At 37.5% G+C, this 16,470-nt stretch overlaps 1 protein-coding gene across 1 annotated transcript in view; it reads left to right on the plus strand.

Annotated features, from left to right (window-relative positions):
* The window catches only part of ATRNL1 (attractin like 1), a 490,222-nt gene that overhangs the window by 79,018 nt on the left and 394,734 nt on the right, over window positions 1-16,470 (plus strand). Inside the window, exons 10-13 of the mRNA XM_086752524.1 lie at window positions 2,920-3,074; window positions 12,686-12,770; window positions 13,069-13,277; window positions 15,528-15,646. Of these exons, the coding sequence (XP_086608650.1) occupies window positions 2,920-3,074; window positions 12,686-12,770; window positions 13,069-13,277; window positions 15,528-15,646 (568 nt within the window). The remainder of the gene's footprint in view (window positions 1-2,919; window positions 3,075-12,685; window positions 12,771-13,068; window positions 13,278-15,527; window positions 15,647-16,470) is intronic.

Here is a 16,470-nt window from a genome sequence, read left to right on the forward strand (position 1 = left end):
ACGTCTTATAATCAGTATTCAAAGCACTCAGTGAGGCTACGAAGCCTGAACCTGTCACTGGCGAGGTGGGATGTGAGGAAGAGGTGATCCTCATGCCCATGTACTTAGCTTTTTTCACACTTGGATTTCCTTGTCCTCACTGTCTCTGTTTTTCTCTTGCACTCGCTCACTCTGTGTTTCTCTATCTGATCTGGCTGAGGTTCATACGCTTCGCTGTCTTGGCAGGCAAAGCTGATTACTTATTTTATTCAGTGGCATGTTGGTTTTAATTTCTTCATATCAATTAGGCATAAGCTTTACGTTTCTTGGAATGTGAGGGGGCGATTCTATGATATTTTAATTCCTAGTGTGAACACTATTTCTAATACATGATGGAGAATTACAGCGTTTGTAATACTTCCGTTGCTTTACATTACTTTCATCCTGCTGCAGTTGGCAATTGAGGGGCAATGTGGTGCTGGGCTTAGATAATGGTATGAAGCAGTGGAAGCACCTGCTGGTATTTCTGTCACCATTACAGTATCATGCTGCTCTGTGCAACACTTGGCATTGGTGTGGGTAACATGGTCTGATGTTTGCAGATACACATATATGTGCATAGATAATGAATTCAGTGTGAAGTGTGCTGAGACTCACGTAATTTGCATGGGGCTGATATGTATTGGAGAGCTGTGGAGATTGTTCTCATCAGTGATGCTAATGAGTAGTGAAAATCATGGCCAAATTAACAAACTTGGTCTCTATTACACTTCCACTTCTGCTGAATCTTGGGGAAAAATCACTGTTATCCAAAGGGATGAAACTCAGCACACAATATCCAAAAGTTAGGAGGAAAAAAAAAAACAAACAACCCTGTACAATGTGGGGACCAGGGCCGGGGGAATGCAGTTGAGTGACAGGTAGAAAAGTTGAGTAGCTCAAAGAAAAAATTGTGAGGATTGCTGTTATATATGCTGTGGAGAGGAGAGAGTCCTTAGTTTTTCCCGGAACAGTGTATGGCTCTTTAGGCCTTTAGTGATCAAGACAACTATTTGTAGACAGCTGCAAGGCAGGATAATCAAGATAGAGCCTAGTGTACAGCAATTAATGCAAATTAGGAGGTAGCAGCTGTAGAAAACTGGTAGAACAAAAGACAAATCTATAGTTCAAATGGGTAAGGACAACATTTTCTTAGTATAATTCTTTCAATTCGTAGCAGCAATATTGCTCCGTTACTGGTTGAAAATAATGGTTAAAATAATGTCTTATTCTATTTCCGTGTCAATCCTGATTTTGTATGTTGCTAGCTGTTAAGTTGAAACCAAATATCACATTTTCCTGGCTGGGTACCATAAGTATTCTGTATCAAACTAATTCCTGGTTAGAAAACCGCATTTATCTGATTTCTCTCTATTTTCAAAGTATATTAATCAGAAATACACAACAAAAACACAAGTCATGTAACAAGAAAAAAAAAAAGGAAAAAAAAAAAAAAAAGAGTTAAACCCAGAAGTGCATTGGTGTCATGCTGCTGGTTTTAAGGAATTTTTGCATTTTTAAGCAGTAAAAAAACCAACCAAACAAACCAAAAACCCAAACCCTCATTTACTTTCATTTAGTCTTTGATATTTCCTTTGATGTTACTTTCGGGGGGTGGGGGGGTGGGAGGATATCTATTTAAGTGACAATATGAGAGCTTTAGTCTAAGACCTTCCTTTCAGCTTATTTAAACATACAAACTCTTGTCACTTTGATTGATTTACATAATTATGTTAAAACAGTAAGATATTCTTTAAACCCTCTCCTCCAAACTCTATGATGATGTAAAAATATCGAACAAATGTTATCGGCGTGATTTAAGAGAGAGAGGAGTATTCAATCAGAAGGAGAGGCTGTCAGGTCAGTATGTTTGTTACAGGAAATTAACGACAAAACAGTTTAATTATAGGTGTGAACAGTGTGAAGTAACACAAGTGAAAGTGAGAGTCTAAACTTGAAAGCTGTTAGATTACCTAAATATTAGGGGAATGTGAATAATATTCTGTACTGGTGATCTCATTGGCTCTTCACAAACATGTTTACAGCTGGTCTACTTAACTAATTCAAGCTGGCAAAACCCCCAAATGGTTACTCTCTCCGTTGGTAAGATTGATTTGCTGTGATTGAATCAAGTTTGTATTCTGTTCTGTTTACTAGCCCCACACCTGCCATTTTATAACTGTGATGTTGGGCCCATGTCATTGCTGTGACACAAAGCAGACCACACAGACACAGGCTGAAGTGAATGAAGAGAAATCAAAGACTCAGTGTGCATGGACTGTTTTTTGTTGTTTTTTTTTTTCTCTTTCTTTTCTTTTCTTTTTCTTTTTTTTTTTTTTTAAATGAAGCAGTGCAAGTGTGTTTCATCATAACTAGAATGACTTCTACCACTTCTTTTCTAGGTCTTAGTGTTCAATTAATTAAAAAGAAAGAAAGTTTCTCCTTTTCCAGTACTTAAGATGGTCTAAAGATTCTTTTAGCCTTTTAAAGAATTCTTTATTGCATTTCTTCATCAAAAAACCGTACATGGCTAAAAATATAAAAGACTAGGAAGTGATAATATAAATGGATTTTCATTCAGTTTTGAGTAAAATTTACCATATAATTTTTCACTTCTGAAGAATGTAAACTTGATATAATTTACTTGGACTACATTATTTGACAAACTATTTTTAATTTAAAAAAGCGTGATGTTCTAAATGAATGCTAAATATATTTGTTTAGAGAAAATTAGAAACAGAAATCTTAGAAATCTTAGAAAAATCAGAATACATAAATCATATTTACTGAGTAATAGCTTTAGTACTTTCCTTGTATTTTATATTGTTTTAATCTATTCTTGATATGTGTATGTACTTTTTCAAGTGTTAGTATGTATTACTTTATTCTTATGTTTTGCAGGACTATTTTGAAGGAGAGTGGTTTTGCAAGGTATCTTCATTCAGCTGTCTTAATCAATGGAGCTATGCTCATTTTTGGTGGCAACACTCATAATGATACTTCCCTGAGTAATGGTGCAAAGTGTTTTTCTGCTGACTTTCTTGCATATGATATAGGTATGTATTGTATGGTATTTTTCTTACTTGAGCTTTAAATAGTGTAGAGTTGCTTTCTCAAGTCCAGCTAATGTGATCCTTTAAAATCTTGATCCCAAACACCTTCAAGTTATTTATAAATTATATCAGAAAATTAAAACCAGGCTTTTGTTCTATAGTAGTCTTAAGTTTTTGGTTTGTGGGACAAAGCATAGTAGCTAAAATAATAAGTTTTAAGAAAATGTGCCTAATACTGTCTTAGAATACGAATAGCGGACATGTTGCTAAGTGAATTGCAAGCATTGATGCATTTTGGTGTTGTGAAAGTGTGTTGAACGGAGACCTCGGTGTGGTTATTACCTCCAAGTGTTGGTTGATCCTTTTTTTTCCCCTGTACTGAATATCGACGTAGTACTAATAAAATATGATGATGTAATTAAAAAAAACAAAACAAAACACCTCCACCCCTGCCCACCCCCCCGCCAAAGCATGTCTCCACAAGTAACACTTTCCAAAAACGTTTGAAATTGGTGGCAGTTTGGGAAATGCATTGCTCAGTGTTTATATCAAGGCACCACAATGGGTCTGAACTGAAAATGGAGAAGCCAAGGTAGGCAGCAATCTGAAGGTGCGGCAGGGGTGGTCAGGTGGTGATGCTCATTAAACTAAGAAAGGTTCAGCTGTCACAAGCTGAAGAGCCATCTGGAAACATAGTAAGTCCGCACCACAAGAAGCAGAGTGTAGAGAACCAGCCTCTTGGGAGGTTGGTTGTGGTAGATGGCTGGTTGTAGATGAATAGACACAGGTTGGGGCTGATAGCTGAGATGTATGGGTTTTGCTGGGTATCTTGCTCTGACAAGTTCTCTTCTCCCCTTGTGACTCTTCTGCATTTTGGATTAGAGTATTATTTAAGATTCCTACATTTGAGACTGAAATACGTAGCTTGATCAGGATACCTGCCTCAGTATGTGTCTGTTTCACATGGAGCAATGGGAGCCTTGCTGAGTGGGAGGAAAATTCTAGCAGAATACTCCCCCATGTAGACTGATGGGATTACTACATTAAATGAGTCAGGGACATAATAGACTATGGAATACTTTTGCATCGTTATGTTAAAGATAAACTGTGTTTCCATGAATAACAGTGCAATGAAAATGGCTAAGCTATTTCTGCTTAGTTTCGTGGAACAGAAGATAGTCTTAGGAGGATGGTGCTAAAAAAAATTTAACTTCTGAAGCATAAAAGTCTGCTAGTATGCAGTACAAATGTTAAAATACAGAATTCATTCCCAGTTACGCGAGTTAAAAAGTAGAAGTGAATAATAATAAAAGCACTCTAAAAAACTTTGCTGACAAAGACTTGGGAAGAGGCTGGACTGTCATGTTGGGAGAATCAGATTATTGGAAATGACAGTAGATGTGAGACAACGTTTAATGGAACCACGTACACCTAGGAAATGACAAGAATTTTCCCCCTCAAACTGAAGGCACATTGTTGGAAATGACAGTGGCTCACGTATCTGAGTCAGGGGTGGCATGTGGCTGTGGAGGTTGCCTATGCTGTCCTAATGAAAAGAAGAAAGAAACATTAATGCCGTTCACAAGGCCCTGGATATTTTTGTAGAATTTTGGCAACACACGTTTCAGAAAGACAAACCAGGCTCTGCATGGCAAGTGGCATTAAGGCCATTTTGAAGCATGAGGAGCCTTTAGGAGAGAATGAAAGGATGTGGTATAGTAAATTTTGCAAGAGAGTGGCTGAGAGCAGAGAAGATTGTTGTTTATAAATATATGGTAAGGATACCCTTTGGAGGAAAACTGTTTAAGGTAAAAGACAGTCTTGAGACAAGACGAGTGTAAGCTTTCAGTCTGTAGAATGGTTCCAACCATTAGAGCTGTGCAGTTCTGGAAGAGTCTCCCTAAAGGATTGTGGAGGCTGTAAATGGAAGAGAATTTAATGAGCTCATAATCTGTCTCCTGTCTTGTTTATTGTCACTGCTGTTCTTACCATAAATACTTTTTCTCTTCCCTAATGTTTGTGTCTGTATCTTATGCAGAGGCTGCAGATACAAACACACAGGTCATGTTTGGGCCAAAAGCACTTGTTCTGGGAGCTAAAAATTGGGAAATGTGTCAGAGCAGTCTGGGAACTGGACTTATGCATGATCTGGTTCAGAATAGCCTGTGGATAGTGCCTGGATGTATTTTTGGCAAGCGTTTATCAGCTAACTACAGTGGTAGAAGAGGGTGAGACATGATTCTTTTTATAGGACTAGCTGATGGCTCTTTGTGACTTTCTGTATAGATATCAATGCAGTGTGTTTGCTTTCATGCCAAAAAAAAAAAAAAAATCAGTAAATTAAGTACATGGACCATGTATGTGTTATTTCCTGCTGGTTTTTAAGGTGGAACAATATTTTAGTTTTTCTAGTTGATTACAATATTTAATATGATATTTGTATTTTCTTACAAGTCACATTCTCTGTGTGTTATCAAACTGATGAAGTATAAAAGAAATGAATGTAGTAATTACTCTTAAAAAAAAATTAAATCTGTGAAGATTGATTTGACTTAATCTTCTGTATTATTAATTTCACCAAATTAAAAACACAGCCTCACAGCACATGTTAGATAAAGACATACTTTTATCAGAAAAATGGTAAATACTTATTTTACTAAGAATTAAATAATTATGAATGGATGTATTTCAGAATGTTATTTACTTTGTATCATAAGTTTTTGAACAGTGCTTGGAAGAAAAAAATATATGATGCTATCACATATCCTAGATACCTTGCAAGTGATGGAGTGTTATGCTCTATCTTGTAAAAAATGGGTGCTGTCTGGAAACCAGCTGGATCCTGGAGATAAAGCCTATACTATTTATGTTCAAGTTGGGCTATAGAGTCCTTTTGATTATATCTCTTATTATACATGACATAGCCTTATGGATAGATTGCTTCAACTTTTTATTATCCATGAAAACACTGTTTTTCATATTAATATGAAATAAATATTTGGGGAGATTCATCTCAGTTAAGTTTAGCTGTCTAAAAGGTTGGGTTTTAATACAATCTGGTAATCCAGGCTCCTGCTCTAGTCAATGGAGGGAGATAAGTATCTCCAGAGAGGAGGTAGTTTTACCAGCTTAAAACAGAGTTGCTTTTTTTTTTTTTCTCTCTCCTGGAATCAGTTAATGATCTCTAGGTGCTGAACTTAGTCTACATGCATAAGTTTTGGACAGTTAAACGTAAGTGTTGTGAACCAAGGGCTCAATTCAGTCATTTTAAATGCTTACTGCATCCAAATATATTTTTAAGGGTGAAGACTCAGACATACGGAGATGTTATAAAACTATTATGATGCTCTCATTTTAATAATTTAATATTATTTGTAATTACCTAAATAGCAGTAAACGTATGATAAGTCTGTTGCATGAAATGAGCTTTAGAAACCTGGCCTTTTATATCCTTTTGTCCGCTGATATTTTACCACCAGGCTTGCCACCAAGTTACTTTGGCTGCTCCTTAAGTATCCACAAATGGTTGTTGTCGTAGAGGTGAGGTCTTTTCTGACTGTGCTGTTATTGCTTACACTGTGCTAAAAGAGGGACCTTGGCAATGGGGACGGGGCTGCTGCTGGGCTCAGTCTCGGATGCTGTAGTTGACTTGCAGTTTTCTAACTGATGTTGGTTATGGCTTTTCTTTATCGACTGTTGTTGGCTGAAGGGCCTCAACTGGTGAGATTCTGCCTTTTATGGATGTAATGTCAGTGTTGAGCCTAGGATGTTTATTCAGTTCTTCCATTACAGCATTTTCAAAGATACCTGTAGCAGTTATCTCATTTATAAAAAAGAATTTGAATAGGAGTTTAACTGAAAATATATATGCACTGCATGTGAAAATCTGTACTCCCTGACAACTCTGGAAATCAGGGAGTTGTGTATGCAAAGGCAGTTTGCGTATAGTCATCATACATAATACTGACAGTTAATAGAAACTGGGATGTGCGTGTCTGAAAATGTGGCAGCATACTTGTAATTAATTAGTAGGGATTTATCTCTCAAAACAAGATATTATCTTGTTCTTCAGTCTTTACTATGTACTTGAGAAACTGTGTATTAGGACCTGTACTCCAAGTTCTCCCAAACTTGGAAAGCTTCTCTCTTTCGAAACACTGTATTTCGGCGTTGTCTGTACCTATGGGAGGAGTGCAATAACCCATACTTTTAAGATAATTGTATACTCTGCAATGTTTCTTTTGTGAGTCTTGTTACTGTCTGGATTTCAATTTGTTGTTATTATGGATCAAATTATATGCAAATTCAATTGCTTATGAAAGACACTATTGCATGTGGAATATTAGATTTCTTCTAGGGTATTCAAACAAAGCTTTAAAAAGTTTGTTGGGAAAGAATTTCCAGGATTGTGTAAGAGATTAACTTCAGTTTCACTTGTAATCAATCATATTGCTTGTATTTCGTAATAAAATGAATTGTTTATTCATAAAATGTGTACTTGTAAAATAAGTTGTTTCGACTCTAGTCTTTTTAATCAACAAAATGAGTGAGGAGCAACAGCCCCCATATGCCTCTCTACTTCTCAGTGACAAAAAATTCTGCTGATCAGTTTAGGATGAGTAGTATCACTCCATTTGCTTACGAGCTGTTTCTGTTAAAAGCAGTATAGACTTCCATGTGCAATATATTTATACCTAAGGAGACAGTAGTAAATACAACCAATGCCATATCTTCCACTTACTATATGTATAATATCTTAAGAGTGCATGACATTTTACAGAGGAAAGTATTTTATTCTTTATTCAATGGAGTTGACCATCCTTGTTAGACTTAATACAACAAACACAACACAGAAGGCTGTAATGACGTTCAACAAAGTTGAAACTCATTCTGCATTTACTGTTTGTTGCTTTTTTCTTGGAACTCTACAGCAAGTCTGGAAATTTGAGTACTTTGAAATGTTCAAAACCAAGATTGAAGGTGATGGGCAGGAACAAATTCTATTTAATCCTTTACCAAACCCCACCAAAAATCAGTTGGTTAACTGTCTGCGTTTTGCGTTAACCAGTCTGTACAGAGAAACTCAGATCGGGAATTTAAAGCTGAGCAAAAGTATTATTCTTGCGCAGTGCTCCGTTCAGTGTTTAGTACTCATTGAGAAGGCTAGAAGGAGATAAGAGGGAAGGCCATTTGTAATGTGCTTCCGTCTCCTTTTTTATTTTTATTTTTTTATTTTTCTTTTCTTTTTTTTTTTGTACTCTATTGAAAAGACCTGCCAGTTTGACAAATACCATCAGCAAGAAAGGAATTATTATATCTCCAGCCCTCAGGGGTTTCTTATCTCAAAACTGGCCCTTAATATGGTTTTATGGTTTTCCTTCAGCGTTAAATCCTGCTGCTTCTTAAATAAATTTCTAAGTACAGAAAACTATATATTTGTATGTGTTTGTAAAAATACAAAAAATAATGTGCAACACTATCCAAGATGAGATGAAAATTTAATGTGGGTTTTAAAAAAATTGTTTCCTTTACCATCAAAGGCATATGAGCTCAAACATGCTGTTTCTGTTAACATGCAGTGACTTAGAGCAGCAAGAACTTGATTTTAAAGTATAACAGCAAGATATTGCTGGTTGATTGTAGCATTAAAATATTTGCTTTTTATAGCTGTTAAAATGGAAATATTTTCTTGAAATAGAAATTTAATTGATGTCTGATCACTTATTTCCAATAAATAGTACTGTTCTTAGTCTGAATTTCTTACATAATTCAAACATCATGGAGGCATCAAATGCCAGTTATGCCTGGGATATGGGGAATACCTGATTTTTTTTATTTAATGCTGCTCCTTCCTTCATCTGAAACTTGTGCTCATAAGTAATTGGTGCTTTAGTACTGTGGTGTCTTCTGTTGAAACTGTTTCAGGACTAATGTCTCTCTGGCGTGTATGTGCTTTCACCATTCTGTTTAAGTAGGGAAAATAAAAAAGAAAAATTGTGAAAGATGAAGTGTATTAGTAATACCATAATTAGTGATGAAAGGGTAGATGTTGAGAAAGAGGCAAGATTTTGGGGATGCACTGGTCCTGGAAGGCGTGAATTAAACTTGCTGTACTTCCTTTTTGTTCAAACTGCTAAACTTATTCTGAGGCCACCATCGGATGTTGAAATTATTGCTGTTTTGACCATCTGTGTTACTCTGGTAATAATGTGCTTTTGATGTCTGTTTCAAATTAATACAAAGATGTAATTGATTTATCTATCAGGGCACATTCTCACTCTAACTGTCTTTATGGGCTCAGGCTGTGGTTCTGTGGAAACCTAAGTCAATCCAGCGCCGTAATACTGCAGTTTTGCCTGTAGCCATGCTGTCCTGCTCCCTCTCCTGTGTCAAGTCCACCCTGTGTGACCTTGCACTGAGCCGTTTCAGTGTGGTATGCTAACAGGATGCTAACTGGACGCAATGCTGCTGTGAATCATTTTCTGCGTTAGAAGTGCCAGAAGAGCAGCACTAGCAGAGATGAACCGTTCTGACAGTGGGAACGAGAACAGGAGCAGCGTAGCCAGCAGTTAGAGTGACTTGGGCTCTGTGTGACACCAGCCTGGAGGACAGTCTGTCCCTCTTGGATTTACTCATATCTATTTTTGTTGTTTTAAGCGGGTGAGGGAGGAGGGGTGTTTGGGTTTCTTTTTGGATTTTTATTTTAACCTTGAGCAGACTTCCTTGAAATATGTGGTGTGAAGGTGATAGTCCTTTATTTTTAAATCATATCTATAACTTGATTAATTATTCCAAATTTTAAAATTAAGTATACCTTATTTAGATGTGGCTGACATTGGAATCTTACAGATAAAGAAATTCAACCATATTAGGTAAAAACCAACCTGTGTAATAATTGCATTAGAACCCCAGAAACAGGTTTCAGATGTTCTCCCTACAGTCCTGCTGTTTGCCAGTGACCTTTTCTGACTGTTAAGCTCTATAGGACACTTTAGCTTCTTTGTGTTACTAATTCTGACTGTGCAGCTTCCATGGGCACATACTCTATCCATACTCTATCCACTTCTGTACATTATGGAAAGTATGCTGAGCAAGTAGGGTTTGGTTTTTTTTTTGTTTTGTTTTTGGTTTTTTTTTTGTATTTTGTATTTTGTTTTTTGTTTTTGTTTTTTTTCCTCCTGTGACTTAGTGTCCAGATTGATAGCTCTGCCACTAGTTTAAAACAAGTAGTGTCATCTTGTTATTCTGGTTTCAAATCATGTTAAGGCAAAATGCAAGTAAGTTTTTTCATTGGGAATATCTGAAAGGACAATGTAATTATCAAACACCTAAATGTACATATATATGTGTGTGTATGTGTATTCATATATATATATATATATTAAAAAAATAAAGCCACACTTTTAATTTGGATTAAGTTGGAGAGATCTCTCTCCCTTTAACTCCTTTCCAACTTTGGTTTTAATCCTTGTCTTCGTGTGTTTAGCTGATTTTTTTTTTTTTTTTAAATGAGAGAACTGTAACCATGTCTGACATAAAAGTTTTCCTGAAAGTTTACCCTATGTTTCAAAAACCTGTTCCTATGACAAATTCTAGAAATGTTTTGCCTACTCTGTAGAAAAGTACTTTTATTGCTCCATGTTAAAGAGATTTCTTTGAAGTTTCAATCTCTAGCTACTCCCTATTTCTGTTTGCCCTGATTCCAGCTAGGATGGGGTTAATTTTCACCTGAGCTAGAAGAGGAGCTGGAGCTGGTGGCACCTGTGGCTGGGGACACAGCTGGGATAGCTACCAATTAGCCAAGAGCTGGGACAGTTTACCCAAATTGGCTCAAGGGCTGTTCCACACCTTGTGACCTCATGCTCAGGGTATAAAGTGGGGATGGTGCTGGGGGGCAGGTTTTGCTTCTTGGGAGGGAGCTGGGCATCAGGATCTGCTGTGACATATTGTACTGTAAATTGTGTACTTAAGTACATTCTGTTATTTGCTTTGTTTTCCATCTCTGTTTTCTCTTCCTCTGCTGTTATGTTAAACTTTTTATCCCAAGCCATGAGTTTTGCCTGCCTTTCTTTCCTGATTCTGTTCCCTGTCCCACTGGGGATATGGTAAGGGAGTGTCCTGGTTCTGGCTAGGATGTAGTTAACTTTCACCTGAGCTGGGAGGAGAACTGGAGTTGGTGGCCCCTGTGGCTGGGGCACACAGGTGGGATAATTTACTAATTAGCCAACAGGTGGGATAAGTTTACACAAATTGGCCAAAGGGCCACTCCATCCCATGTGACTTCATGTTCAGTGTATAAGCGTGGAGGGTGCAGAGGGGAGTCTCCTGCTACTTGGGAGGAAACTGAACATCAGGATTTGCTGTAAGCTATTGTCCTATATTTGTTTTCAATCTTTGTTTTGTTTTCTTCTGATATTACTCTTAAATTTATTTTTTGTTTCGTCTCAACCCACAAGTTTTGCTGCCTTTTCTTTACCAGTTCTCCTCCCGGTCCCACTGGAGGGTGGGGGGAGTGAGCGAGAGACTGCATAGCTTGGTCCTGAGTGGGGCTAAACTATGATGGGGGGAAGAGAGCAGATGACTGTGTGGTATTTTAGCTGCAGAGTGGGACTAAGCCATGACACTATTACTATGGGATTTGAATATTTGAAGTCATTAAAGTTCAAGTAGGAAATAATGAAGAAAGGACTAATTGTTCTAAAGAACTAAAATCCCAGTCAGGACAGAAAAATGAAACCACACCAAAACCGCATTTGTAGACACTCCTACAGCAGCACTAAAACAAATGTGCTTGAATAGTTAATTTGAACTGGAGATACTAATACAACATCCATTTCAAATACATGGTGGAAGGAAAGTAATTAGTAACATACTTAAATCAAGGTACCAAAAGATGATGAGATGGGCTGCACAGCTGGAGGAGAGGTGTTTTGTATTAAAGTACTTATGAAAAGAAGTAAGTTTACTGTCACGTATGTTCAATGAAATACATGTGAATTGAAATCCTTTGGCTAATTTGAGGGTGTGTAGTGTTAGAGCAATATTGCTGGTCACTTCATGACTATGATGGCAGTGGTTATAGTTGTGGGTGTTGAAACAGGCTGTGAAGGCACAGAGAACTGTATAATAAAGGAACGCTTCTGTGAGTGTCCTCTGGCTGTGATAAATGCTATGACAGAGAGGTGTTGCTGACAGGTTCTTGGAGCACCTACTCAACAAACACATCTAAAAGGAGTACCTGCTGATTTATTCTTGAGCAATGCAAATATACATTATCTGAGCTGGGGACTGCAGTGGCTCACGTCCTGCAATTTCTAGAATTGTAGAAAAATCTCTATGCATATTAATCCTTTCTCCAGAAAAATCCATCAGTGATGCATTTAGAAGGGAAGATATACCTGAAAATCCAAAAGCTACTTAAAAATAAGTGAAAAGAAGGAGCAAAACTTTAAACACACTCCATTAATATTTTTAAGACTGATAATATTTATTACTGATCTGTGTGATATGCGTTGATAAATAAAAAGCATCTGATAATCCATTTTGCATATATTTTACTGAAACCTTTTGGAATTATTTTATGTATTTTCATATGCTTTTGTTTTGTCTTTCAGCTTGTGATGAATGGAAGATTTTACCAAAACCTAATCTGCATCGAGATGTCAACAGATTTGGTCATACTGCAGTTGTCAGTAATGGGTAAATGAAGTGTATTTTACATTTTCCCGACAGTTTTTCTGAATGAAAAAACTGTAGCAGAAATTATGCCTATGTGAAGTATGGTTCAATGACATACAACTGATGCTATTTACTAACATGAAAAGTAGTGCTCATCAGGGACTTTACTTGTCTGTGATAATCAGTACAGCTAATCATTAATTTGACATGCTGTGGTATCTGTTCGGTGGCATTTTCTATGCACCTTTATTGTATATGAAGACAGATGAATAAAAAATAGCTATAATAACAGTTACATTTACTTATTTTTTACTAATAGGTCCATGTATATATTTGGCGGTTTTTCAAGTGTTCTTTTGAATGACATCCTTGTGTACAAGCCACCAAACTGTGAAGCATTCAGAGATGAAGAGCTGTGTAAAAACGCTCGTCCAGGGATAAGATGTCTGTGGAACAAGAAACATTGTGAATCCTGGGAATCTGGACATGCTAATAATATCCTTAGAGCAAAATGTCCTAAGAAAACAGGTAAGTGAATTCTGGTCTTACAGTGTCAGATTTGCAATGCGATGTAGGAGATGGCGGGGGGGAACCCCCTCCAAAAAAACCAAGTGGAACTAGAGATTGGACTATTAAAACTGTCCCCCTCTGAAAGAGGGGAAAAGCAGTGCTGCTTCACGTAGATTACCTATCAAACAGGAGCATTTGTATAGAACTCTATAGCATAATCACAGCTGGAAACACACTTGAGGTAAACAAGCTCTTTGCTGCAGTATGTCAAAATGGGTTCAAGTTTGTCATGTGAATTTCTGTGCGATATTATGATAGCTATGTTGTTGGGAACAGCAATTTAGTGCTAGAAGTAACTGTTGCAACCTATTTCTAAGTGTTTTGGCTTGTCACAAATAAATTGCTTGTGAGAGCGTTGTTCTTACACTTCACGTAAACAGAATATGCATCCCTGCTACATACATCTGCTATTTTTGATGTGCATCTTTCCTTTCAGCACAGTATAAAATTGACTGTGTGCTGCATGTACGAACTGCCACACAATTAAACTTCCAGTCCACTTTTCATGTTTGTTAAAAATCCATTAGCTCTGCTCTTTATCACTGCTTCAAGAGAGTTTATTTTTCTGTTAGCTTCTTTTTGTTTCTGAACTGGATATAAAGTTGCAAACTCAGAAAAAAGATGCATTATATAACAAAAAGATTATCCGGTACAGCTTTCTGAAGAAGTCCTTTTGTACAGTTTCATAACATTTAGAGATCTACAGTATAGAAAATTTCAGCTCTTTATGAAAAGAAAAATCTTATGACACTAAATTCAAAAGCAATACAGATGAAAGTGGATCTTACAAAAAGCTGATAATATCAACAGGTGTTTAAAAACCAACAAACAAAACAAAGCACAGACAGGCTGAAGGAAAATAAAGTTAGAGCGGTTTCTAAAGTACAGCTGCTGCAGTGGGAATAAACTACAACTAAACTTGCCAGAGATGAGGTGTGTTCAATTCCAGTTCTGAAGCAGTTGCGCTGCTTCACTGCTGTCAAATCCTTCCAGTTTCAGGTGGTAATATTCTGCTGAAAGCCGATTTTGCATATATTCTTTGATACTAGTTGGCTCAATTGTTATCTGGTTGAGTATTTTCTGAGAAACTGCTGATACACGTATTAAAGGATAAGTAGAAATTTTAGTGGGTTTTCAAAAGTTCATTTCTTGGATAGTAAAGCTTCCCTGGCAAGAGAATCTCTTAAACTTGCACTATCCTGAGACTAAAGAAGCCAAACAATGGAGGAGTTAAACATGGTAACTGGTGTAGGAGATGGTAGGAATCCTCCTATTTTGGGTCATGGTGACTTTTCAGACTTTTGCCTCCTTTACACAGAAGTAGTCGTTTGTGTCCTGAACTGTTTTAAATAGCATAAATTTTAGTCCAAGTTGTGGAGGTTTGTATTAAGGATTTGACATGAACTCTTCCTCAAATATTTTTGTAGAGAAAGAGCAGAACAATAACTTGCCAATCATTATTAGGTTTCTGAATTAATTTATAAAGACTTGTGTCTTGCAGTAGCATATGTTGTTAATCTCTGTCTTTTTTTTTTTTTTTTTTTTTTTTTGTTCATTACTTTTACTGTTGCTTTCTTGCATAGCAGTCTAATATTTTTATCAGAAACCTGCATCTGAAGAAAATCTTTCTTCTGTGTTAAAGTGAAGAATGAACAGAGTCATAGAATAGTTTGGGTCGTAGAATAGTTGGGTTGTCTGAACAACCCTAACTCTCTCAGCCTGTCCTCATAGGAGAGGTGCACCAGCCCTTTGATCATCTTCATGGCCTCCTCTGGACCTTCTCCAACTGGTCCATGTCCTTACGTTGGGGGCCACAGAGTTGGATGCAGTACTGCAGGTAGGGTCTCACCAGAGCAGAGCAGATGGGCAGAATCACCTCCTTCAACCTCCTGGCCATGCTTCTTTTGAAAAAACTTTCCAATACTCTTAGTTTATGCACTGAGTTTGTATGCTGCAAATATTCCTGTGAATATTCCTTTAGTTGATATGACACTTAGAACCTTAAAATACAGTTGTTACTAAAAGCATTTTTAAAGGAGCAAATCTTGTTAACTGAATAGAATTCATTTCCTACAGTAACTTAAACATTTATGAATGGCTAGAGTTCAAATGAAGAATGTAACAGAAAATACTCTAAGCAAGTGTTTAAAATATGGTGGTATTCTCCTTCTGTGTGATGTTTCTTTTTAACTTTCATCTGTATTACAGCTGCTGCAGATGACAGATGTTACCGATACGCAGACTGTGCAAGCTGTACTGCCAATACAAATGGGTGCCAGTGGTGTGATGACAAGAAGTGCATTTCAGCTAATAGTAACTGTAGCATGGTGAGTCTTTGCAAATCTGTGATTATTAATATTGTTTGTTTTCTAACTAAACCAGACCCCTGTTGCAGCAAATAAAAGGGGTATAGTAGACTAATAGTAGCTTGTTTCAAACACAAACATAGAATCATGGAATCATTAAGGTTGGAAGCGACCTCCAAGATCATCAAGTCCAGCTGTCAACCTAACACCCCCATGCCTACTAAACCATGTCCTCAAGTGCCAAGTCCGCATGTTCTTTGAACACCTCCATGGATGGTGACTCCACCACTTCCTTTGACAGCCTGTTCCAGTGCCTGACCACTCTTTCAGTAAAGAAGTTTTTCCTACTATCCAACCTAAACCTCCTCTGCCACAACTAGGGGCCATTTCCTCTCATCCTGTCACTAGTTACTTGGGAGAAGAGAGCAACACCCGCCTCCCTACAACATCCTCTCAGTTAATTGTAGAGAGCAATGACGTCTTCCTTCAGCCTCCTCTTCTCCAGACTAAACAATCCTAGTTCCCTCAGCCACTCCTCATAAGACTTGTTCTCCAGACCCTTCACCAGCTTTGTTGCCCTCCTCTGGATGTGCTCCAGCAACATTTTTCTTGTACTGAGGGTCCCAAAACCGCACACGGTATTTGAGGTGCGGCCTCACCAGTGCTGAGTACAGGGGCACAATCGCTTCCCTGCTCCTGCTGGCCACCCTGTTCCTTATGAAAGCCAGGATGCTGTTGGCCACCTGGGCATACTGCTGGCTTGTGTTCAGCCAGCTGTCAACCAGCACCCCAAGGTCTCCCTTTCTGCCAGACAGCTTTCCAGCCACTCTGCTCCAAGCCTGTAT

Source organism: Chlamydotis macqueenii, chromosome 7, assembly GCF_036417535.1.
Source record: "Chlamydotis macqueenii isolate bChlMac1 chromosome 7, bChlMac1.mat, whole genome shotgun sequence".
NCBI classification, from domain to species: Eukaryota; Metazoa; Chordata; class Aves; order Otidiformes; family Otididae; genus Chlamydotis; species Chlamydotis macqueenii.